The 10,448-nt window shown below is 33.2% G+C and overlaps 1 protein-coding gene and 1 long non-coding RNA gene across 15 annotated transcripts; both read right to left on the minus strand.

Moving 5' to 3' along the window:
- Positions 1-4,632: 4,632 nt before the first annotated feature.
- Positions 4,633-6,280, minus strand: LOC145149281 (CMP-sialic acid transporter 4-like). 2 transcript variants are annotated; one of them, XM_079075205.1, is made up of 10 exons: positions 6,259-6,280; positions 6,102-6,173; positions 5,888-5,917; positions 5,743-5,784; positions 5,520-5,641; positions 5,367-5,426; positions 5,230-5,278; positions 5,032-5,190; positions 4,901-4,948; positions 4,633-4,825 (listed from the first exon to the last, which is right to left on the minus strand). In XM_079075205.1, exons 3-10 carry the CDS (start codon positions 5,894-5,896, stop codon positions 4,685-4,687), a joined length of 630 nt encoding a protein of 209 aa, XP_078931331.1. In that variant the 5' UTR covers positions 5,897-5,917; positions 6,102-6,173; positions 6,259-6,280; the 3' UTR covers positions 4,633-4,684. The 2 variants fall into 2 exon arrangements, with proteins under 2 accessions (XP_078931331.1, XP_078931332.1); XM_079075206.1 differs by lacking the exon at positions 6,259-6,280 and having other exon boundaries at positions 5,032-5,148; positions 6,102-6,179.
- A 274-nt stretch (positions 6,281-6,554) lies between these two features.
- On the minus strand, positions 6,555-9,754 carry LOC145149308 (uncharacterized). Of its 13 annotated transcripts, none has more exons than XR_013730215.1 (8): positions 8,953-9,754; positions 8,743-8,846; positions 7,820-7,890; positions 7,635-7,712; positions 7,497-7,533; positions 7,213-7,277; positions 7,001-7,082; positions 6,555-6,639 (listed from the first exon to the last, which is right to left on the minus strand). It is a non-coding gene; the product is annotated as an uncharacterized LOC145149308 (long non-coding RNA). The 13 variants fall into 13 exon arrangements; XR_013730203.1 differs by having other exon boundaries at positions 7,387-7,533; XR_013730209.1 differs by having other exon boundaries at positions 7,213-7,533; positions 8,953-9,035; positions 9,360-9,748.
- Between the last annotated feature and the right edge of the window lie 694 nt (positions 9,755-10,448).

Genomic DNA, 10,448 nt, shown 5'->3' on the forward strand with positions numbered 1-10,448 from the left:
GTTGGGTCCTCCAACTCGTCGAGTTGGTTCCATAATCCACGCTGCCATAATGGTTCCTACACGACGAGTTGGGGCCTCCCAACTCGTCAAGTAGGCTTTCTAAAATGCATAAAATCCTTAGAATTCCCTTCCTGGAAATTGGGATGTTACAATTATGGTGAATATTTTTGTCAAATGAATAGTACAACCAACAAATGAATCAGTTAGTGAGAGCTACAATCATTTTGAGGAAGAACAGGAGGGGCAATGATGTGGGTATTTATAAGAACTTATTTAGTGTCCTTGCAATTATTACAAAAGATCCAAACTTGCAATAAGAAAATTAGTATCAAAGTAATGATAATTGAATACATGAGTACTAACATTTCTTAGTTCTATTTCAAGGCATCACTTCAGATGCTACAAGAATCATACAAGCTACACAAAACAATATAATTACTAGCACTCATTAGTTCTAGTTCAAAGAGATGATAAGCTACCATTTCACCGATCTAAATATTTAAATAAATTAGAACCAATTGCAAAATACCATTTTCAAACATATAGAACCACATCAACAAATGTAAACATCATATGAGATTCATCACATGTAAGCATTTGATTTCAGATTTCTTGAGCAATAAAACCTAAAAGAGAAAACATATATTTTTAGCAACTGTATGCATCCGATTTTCATACATATCACATTTTCAGAAGTGATTTCAAGTAAATATATGATTTTCAAAACAACAAAAGATTACATACCGGCGGTGAGCAGACTAAGATGATGGCGTGGATGGCATGGTAAGCGACGATGACGTCAGCGATGGCGAGTAGAGGACGGAGACGACGAGTAAATGTCGACGTCGAGGGTTTTTTTTCCATAGATGAAGGGCTTTCACCGGAGACGACTTCGACATGCTCTAACCGTTGATGGTCCTTGTGTCTAAGATATTCTCACCTGCGATGAAGTTTTGAGAAGAAAGATGGCTTTAACTGTTGAGAGAAACGCATTTGAGAGAAGGGGAAAAAGTATTAACATGTCTTTTATTAAGCTTAGGCCTTCTAGTATACTCACCACGCCAGCCACCACAAACTACCACTAATCATTGCTATACTAGTATACTTACCACTTGAAGAAGAGAGAAAGAAAAGGAAGAAATAGATGTTGCAAAAGAAAATAAGCCAACCACAATCGTTGTTAAATGTGATGATGACCACTAACCATCACGACCACGACCGACCACGACCCACCAGGATGGTGTGCACGGCCGTGGTCGTTGCCACCTCAACCACGAACTTGGTCAGTAACACCCATTTTAGACGAACTCAGAAGAGGTTAGAAGTGGTTGTATCATGGATGTTTCAAAAAGAGAGGACACATACATCTTTTTAGTTTTTTTTTTCTAAAAAAACAAACGGAATGTTTGTGCGCTGTCTACGCGATGCAGACAAAAGAGATCAAAAAGCTTGACAAAAAATAAACACCACCTTAATGATCAATGCTACAAATCTCTTAACTTTAATTGTTACTAAGTATTTGATGGTACTGTAACATAATCTAGGTGCTAACCATTTTATTTCGTATTATTTTTTTTCTAATATGTTTTTGTTGTTTAAATGTTATAATATAAAGAATAATATGGTACAAATATTCGTTAAATGCAATAATTTCTAGATTTTTTTAATTGGCAAAATAAAAAAAAATCAAAATTCCGGATGTGCGAAATGGTATCCGAACTCAAATCCAAAGTTTTAAATATCCGAAATTTTGGATACGTATTGGCATATCAAAATCCACTTTCCAAAATTTAGATATCCGGTTTTAAATGCAGAAAATTGTCGTAACCACGGACCGATCCCATAATTTGTATTTAATTATTTAAAGATTATCCATTATAAATTTGTGTCTTACTGTCTCATGATGCCAACCCAAGCTCTTTAGTTAGCAAAATTGGGTTTTGGTATGTTAAATGGGCCTTACATACATTAATAGTTTAATACTCATACATAAAATAAAATTTATAGAATACACACCAATCTTTTCGATATCAAAATTGGATTTTGGTTTTATATCTTTCTATTCTAATAAAAAAATAATTTTTATTTTTTTATGATGTATAATACTATTAGACTTCCTAATTAAGTTATGCCACTTGTCAACCTATTGATTCTCAACTTCAAATTTTACATTTTAAATTGCACTCTAATTACATTAAAATAATAACATTAGAAAAAAAATTTAATTAAAATTAATACAAATTATAAGATAATATAATTTTACGTATTTATTTAAATCAACGATTATAATTTTATATAACTAAAAATATATCTCTTAATTAATAATTTGTTTAAAATAATTAATTAATAATTTTGAGTTTTTCAATGAAAGTTAAATTAATTTTGTAACCGTGGTTCCCACGGGTTATAAACTAATACATATATAAAATTTTAAAAAATACGTGTTTTTGAATGGTAAGAAAAATAGTCGCTATTTTTAGAAAAAATCCAAATATAATTATTGTTTACTCATCAACAATTATAAGAACACTTTGTTTTTGTTTTACTTTTTACATTTTTATTTTGAAACGCTACAATTGTGATGTTTTAGACTATCAATAGTCTAGACTTTCCGAAATTAATGTGTCAATCAAATATATCATTTTTTAATAAAATTTTGAAATACATACTACATAAGGTGATATTTTTTTTATATATTTGTCGAACGATTTTTATGAAAGTTTTTTTTTATGTTTTTATTATTATTATTTTCAACCAATTCTTTCCAAATGTTATTTTTTATCAACTAACAAATAATTTTTCCACTGCTAGCTAGTTTTCAGCTAACTAACATTTAAACTATCATCTAGCCTTTCAACTACTCTCTAAAACATAACCTTAATAGTTATCATATTTTTTTATTAGTGTTTATGTAAATTGTGTTTCAATGAATGGCTTTTATCAAAGAAATATATTTTTTTTCTCGTTTTATTTTAATTGAATCATGAAATATAAAGTGTTAATAATAATTCAAATACATTAACTCCTATCTAACTATTTTTTATTTTATCCAACACATTTCTAGTAAATGACAAAAAAAAAAAAAACAAGGATAAATTACTCGAATGGTCCCTATGGTTTGTGGTAGTCTGCGTGGTTGGTCCCTACAAAGAATTTTTAACTCGAATCATCCCTATAATTTTATTTTGTTTCGAATTTGGTCCCTAATCAATGTAAAATGACAACTATGCCCTTACTGGTTTTTTCTTTTACTTTTTTATAATTATTAATTCATTTAAAAATAGTTAATTACTATTCCTCTTCTTCTTGCCCTAAACCCAAACACGAGAAGGGTTTACTTCTGCAACTCTCATCCCCACCACCGCCACTCACTCCTTCCTCCCACATCCTCTTTTTTCACTAGAAACTGAATCATCCACCCCTTTTGTTGCCTTATACCTACAGAAGAAAAACAAAGTTGACTTTAGAAAAAACAACTTCTGAAACCACAAAGTATAGAAAAAAAGGATTTGGAAACCATTAATCACAAGCACTTCGATTCTCTCTACTCTGTTGCTCTCCTCTCTCTCTAGAAACATATGTTAGACGATCAGAGACATCACTAGAGAATAACATATGCTAGATTCTCTCTACTCCACTGCTCTCCCCAAAATTTTCTTTTTCCCTGGTGATTTCAAAGAACTTAAACCCAGAAAAACGAATTTCAGAAATTCATGTTTAGTTCCTGGTTTGGGTTTCTCCTTCGTCAGTGAAATTAAGCTAGAAGTCGAATTTCAGAAAAATATTTTGTTGTTCTTATAAGAAATCGAATTTCATAAAGCTCCTTTAATCACTAAGATGTAACAAATCCAACAAAAGCCACATCGCCAAAATTCGATTGTCAACAATCTAGATTAAGGTTGGGGGCTGCCAAAAACGGAGGCTAGATGGAGAGATGGAGCAGCGATTCTACTTATATCTTTGGTTTTGAGTTTGTAGGTTCCGTTGAATGATTTGATTTTCGTTGATTGGATCTAGGTTTGAGGTACAACCGAACTACTGGGAATGGGAGGAATACGGTGGTGGAAAGAACGAAGGGTGGAAGTGGTGTCAGAGATCCATTGGGTAGCGAGAACGTAAGATTTGCCGAAGAGGGGAAGGACGGGGGCTAGAGAATGGATGTGGACGATGGAGTTCTTGTGATCAATGATGAAGAAATAAAAGGAGGAATGAGACTCACGCTTATTAAAAAATTCTTTTAATAAATAAGTTAGTAATAAATAAACAGTTAAAATAATTCATAAGGGCATATTGGTCATTTCATGTTGACCAGGGACCAAAATTAAAAGATTCTTTGTAGGGACGATACGAGTTAAAAATTCTTTGTAGGGATCAACCATGCAGACTACCCCAAACCACAGGGACCATTCGTATAATTTACCCAAAAAACAAAAAGCAAAATATCCAAAATAGCCTAGCCAATCGTGAATTTCTTTAATTACAAACTAGCTGGTGTGCCCCGCTCCGCGGGGGTCGGTTTTGATCAGAGTTTTATTTTTTTCTTTTTCGGTATGTATTAATTATTATGGCTGTTTTTGCTTTTGCTGGGGACTATATGAAAGCCATAAAAAGTTGGATATAGAAACATAGTAATGCAAAAAAACGAATCATTTTCTTGTGTCCACTGGTAGCAAATCCTCTTTTATCAAATATCAAAAACAAACAAAAAGAAAGTCAAAACAAAAACCCAAATAAAAAAATGTGCTCTAAAATGATTCCAAATACAGTTAAAACTTGCAGCAATTGCCACAAGCTCTTCTAGAAGCCGTTCTAAATGTCGCAGAGGCTATTTACAACACCAAATCAATAAACATTATTAAATCAACAAAGCAAAACTATATTTTAGTGTCATGAAATTTACCCATTGTGTTGGACCATCAACCGGAGCATTAAGTGGATCATTATGCACCTGATTTTACAAATATGCCCTTAGAAACCCGTAAACTACAGATCCCAAATGCTATTTAAAAACTATATATTCTTATTTCATACCTCCATAAAAAGCCCATCCACTCCCACAGCGACAGCTGTCCTTGCAACACAAGGTATCAGTTCCTGGAGACCTCCACTACCAACACCACCACCTTCCAGGTTTTTCCCAGCAGGTTGCTGCAATGCATGTGTCACATCTGATACAGAAGTTGAATAAACCTGCAATAATGGCAAAACTGTAAATACCAATCAACTTACCTTCACAATATTGTCAGCATACTTCATCACCATGGACACAGCAATCCCACTGCAAATAAATAAACATTTTTATTTTTATTTCAATTAAATCTTATAAAAAAAAACATATCTTTCAGATGTTGGTATAAATAAAATACCTTAGGGCATGGTTGATAATCATGAGAACTGTAATTAGTGAATATCCATGGAAAAATCCCCTGCACAAAAGACAAAAATTGTAGTTAACAATGTATTGATAAAAATATGAGAAGGGGCATTTACGTCTTTTACACAGAGTATAAGAAACATACTTGTTGACAACAACATCAAAATCTTGGATAATGATTGCAACAACATTGAAAGCCATCCCAAAAACATATAACCAGAAATTCTGCACATTTATGTTCCTCGAAGGACGTTTCTTTATTATAGCCTGCAAATTGATAGGAGTTAAACGCATGTGAAATGACCATTTTGCCCCCATTAAGTAACTATTGGACCTTATACTAAAAATCAACAAACTACACTGTTTACCTCTGTGTAGACTCCAACAAAACCACTTAAAAGTGCCATGATCTGGAAATGAAATAATTGAGTACATATCAGAATACTAATTATTTTAATAAACAATTTTTTTTTTGTAATATGACATAATAAGTTGAAAAATACAAGGACTCACAATGGCCATTATCCAACCTACGAAAGGAGTCTGAAGCACATGATCAGAAGTGTTAACGAAAAGTGAAACATAATCATAAAGAATTAAATAATCAATGATGCTATTATAAAAAGAAATGAATAAAGATGAACTGTTTGTTTATGGAAATTCACATCCAATTCAGAAACAATATAAGAAAAAAATAAACTTGTAAACTGGAGATAATTAAACTTACGAAGGATTAAGTTGAGCTGTTGTGCACCCTGCACAAAGTAAAATGAAAGCAGCCCATTGGATCTCACTTAACCTATGAAAAGTCAAAGTCAATTGAATTCAAGTATTTATAGTATCAAATTTTATCTTTTATTAATGTTATTGTTATATACTTATACCTACAACAGGACAATTAGCTTCTCGAAGCCACTCAAAGCTGCGTGGATCAACGATTAAATCATCTACAAAAGATTGTCAAATTGTCAGGTAACAAAATTTAAAAAGAAAAAGAAAAAAAATAAGAAGTAGGCTGAGACTTACTGTAACCAAACATGGTTCCTCTCTCGCAAACCATAACGTTTTGATTTCCAGCCAATCTGACTTTTTCTGCTGAGTTGGCCATCACCTGAAAAGTCAACGGATCAGAAACTTATCATTGACCAATGGTCAATGAAGGTGAAATGACCATTTTACCCTTCACTTTAGAATTGCACAACATCAAATCATGTTCTTAGAATTGTTAACTGCCATGTTCTTTCCCAGTAGGCCATGCCCCAAACCTGAAACACCATGATAAACCAAAAAATATACTCGCATGCCAATATCAGATTTTCAATGTCAGAATTTCAGATGCATCAGATTTTCATAATCAGGATTTTAGATACATCATATTTTACTATTATAGATTTTGAAAACCATAGTTACAATATGAGAATTTCAAAATCTCATTATAAAGAATTATAGAAAACAAAATCTTATATTAGATTTTCAAAATCAGAAATCACATATCAGATTTTCAATTAGAATTCAGAATACATCAGACTGATCAGAAATAAGGAAAACGATAACATCAAAAATTGAAGAAAATCTTAAAGCATAAAACCTTGTAAAAATCACAATAAATGTAAAAAATTAAATTACCTAAAAAAATTAGGGAAACTTATAGCAATCTTGGATCAAGAAGACTACAATTTTGATCACATAGCTTCACTTCAACAGTAAGCTATATAAGAAAGCAGTAAGATATATAAGAAATCAGTAAGCTATATAAGAAATTTGAAATCTCATAAAATTTAATCACTGTTAAATTTTTCGAACTTCAGCTATTCTAGTTATGCAAAAATTTCAATTACATGGAAAAACTTAGCGGGATCAATTCCAAAACCTCCTGCATAACAAAATTAAATGTTCCTTGGGCCTGCAACATAAAAATGATACAAAAGAGGTTCCTAAATGTTAAAAGTAAGACATGAGTACATTTTATTAGAACCAAGTATCGGATTGTTCTAAAAAGCTCCTTTACTCACCCATCACTGAACTCATGGAAGAAGCAGATTAGTAATGGAATCAGAAAGAATGCAGACAATTTCATAAAATGCCCGTCTAAAAAAAATGAAGCCCAATTTGCAAAAAAAACCTATAATAAAGGGAACATTTCTGCCAACTCTGCACAACTGTTTTCATGCGTAAATATTATTAACATTTTTGGAAAGAAAGAGAGAAGGTATGTTATAAGTTTATATAAAGATTTTTTTTCCACGACTTTTTATAATACCTGAACTCAAATAGAGCACTGCAACTATGGTGGCTGTCATTTATAAGGTTGCCAAGTTTCTTCAACTTCTCCTCTTCACTGCAAAAACAATTTCAATATTACCCTCCATATTGTAGACTTTAAAAAGATATAAACAAACTTTATTTATCAAAAAATATAAAATCCTAGAAAATAATTAGAATCACTCGGAATTTAATGACACCGCATCCTTGAAAGCATATACACATTTCGCTTCTGAGCACACATGCAAGGCTCTCTGATAACACAAATTTACAAAAAAAAAAAAGTGTGAAGTGTACAGTGGTCCAAAAAATGATCACAAACGAACAATTTTTTATAAATTAATAAAAAAAAAATAAGTGATGGGATACATGAGAAAGCACATCTAGTGAAGAAGTGAAGAAGCAGAGTCAAGAAATATAGAATCCAAGCTTTTACCAGTGACCAACTTGGCTTTAAATCATCCCAAATACAACTATGCAGTACAGAAATTAAAAAAAAAAAAAAAAAAAAGATCTTTCTTAGTGGCATAGTGAATGCAGGATACATCTGGCAACCAGCCATGTAACCCACTTTACTCAAAACAAAATTAGAAAACAATAAAAACAAACCATCTGGTGGAATCATTCAATTTGTCCAACACAAATGGATAGAACAGCTTTTTGCTATGAAGATTCGTTTCTAATTTGGTCAATTTACTAAAAAATAGTTGTTAGTTACTTAAAGCATTGCAGTTTTTTTTTAAAAAAAAAATTACTTATGCTACCGGCCAACTACACGTTTGACATATGAAGATTTGGGCAAACCACATTCCTTAAGTAACCCATCAAGTTCTGCTCATAATATTTGAGCTGACAAAGAAAGTTATTACAATTTCTAAATTTCTTTTATTTTTTGAATGCAATTTGGGAAATACCAATGAAGACAATCTAATTGCTCCCTAATCAGATACCGTATAGTGTAAAAGTTCAAATATTCATATATTTTCAACAATCACATGGTTAATACTTAAACAATTCGCCATCTTAATCACTGATGAGACAAATAGGGCAATCAGAGGGAAATATGCCTTGAATTAACATTAGATGATTAAATGATAACAAAGTACCTGTTGAACGCTTTCTTCAATGAAAAGTGTCTGTAACTTAATGAAAACCCTTTGAAACGCTTAAATCCCTGAGTTTTTTTCTTTGTTATTTGGTTTAGACATTTCTTCAAACAGGTAGTGGGCATAGATACGAAGACACACATAGAAACGAAATTAACATGTAATCGGAAGTAAAATCCACAGTGAAATGAAATTAACATGGAAACTTACAGCCATCAAAGTCGGAGGTCTGTCGACAGGTTTTCTCCACTGGTGAGAAACAATGCTCAAATGGGGTGAATTCCAAAATCAACCTGAAACACGAATACAGAACATAAGAAAGCAGAATCGCAAAATCCATTACTGCATCACAAACATCTACTGGCTATAGCATTCATTGAACACGTTTTTTTGGATCTTTTTTTAATTCGTGAAAGTGTGATCATGTTAGGAGATGCTTCCATGGAAGACCGCTGGAGTAGATGCGAACATGTAGCCGGTGTCCTCTGTGTCTCTATTTCTTCCAAAAGAAAGAGAACAGAGACTGGGAAGAAGATCATCCAAGGAGAAAAAAAAGCAGAAAACGGAGAATCAGATAACGAATATATAGAGAGAGAAGCCGGTGGTGGCGAACAAACATATGTGTAGAGAACAAACAGATGTATGCATCTGAGGAAGCGTATTTTTGGTTTTCGTCGAAGAGACGTTGTGCGCTTCATCGGGTCTGTGATGGTACCATGGACTCGAACTCGGACGGTGGTCAAGACGGATGGTCGAACTGGTGGCAGATGAACATAGATCGACCCCGAAACAGACATAAGCTTCAAATAGGATATACTATTGCAGGAATCGGAGACAGGGCTAATGCTACCGATGAGTAAGCGGACACCCTATGTAGTCGACCATGTAGTCCGCTGGGACCGACTAACCATGGAGAAGTCGAAGAAGCGGCGGATATGGATTGGGAAGTGAAGTGGGTGAAGTAAAGTGGGTGTGCGAACAGAGAATAGAAAGGTCATTTGATCGGAGAGGCGGTGGAAAGTTCCAGAATGTCCCTGAGATAAACATCAACAAATCCGATTAACGATGAACGACACGTGTCCACAAAGAATACGGATATTGACATAAAATGACCCTAAAGAATATACATAATGGCAAAAAATACCCCGCACAATAGAGGGAACATCCACAAACATAATAGAGGTACCATTTCTGCCAAAAACTCGGAAAATTTACTATTCATGTTGGAAGACAGGTTTAATATATATATAATTAATATGCCGAATAATGTTGGGTCCGGTCCATAAAAGGTCCGAGTAAAGCCAGACCCGATTGTTACCCCAGTATCGTCTAAAAATTATCCGTCCTTGTATCTTAACATGAAAATGACCAACAGAAGCCCATATATGAAAGAGCAATCCAACCTAGAGCAGAAAAAGTTCGGAGAAAGCCCATCTTGGCCCTGAACTTGTCGCTTATTGAGTTATTGTTTAGCTCATGTACGATCTATATGCAAGACCATGCAAGTTGTATCATACATGATACATAATTACAGGTTGTACGAAGGCCATATGGGTTGTACCATCATTACTGTCAACTTTCAACGACCTACAAGTTTTAATGTTTTATTCAATATCAAGTATATGTTTCTATAGGGTTCATACAAGTCGTACCAAAACATGGAACAAGCTGTACAAATCCCCATACAAGCCCTATCAACATTAGTG

This window comes from Lactuca virosa, chromosome 1 (genome assembly GCF_052849685.1).
Source record: "Lactuca virosa cultivar CGN04683 chromosome 1, Lactuca_virosa_CGN04683_v6, whole genome shotgun sequence".
Classification (NCBI taxonomy): Eukaryota; Viridiplantae; Streptophyta; class Magnoliopsida; order Asterales; family Asteraceae; genus Lactuca; species Lactuca virosa.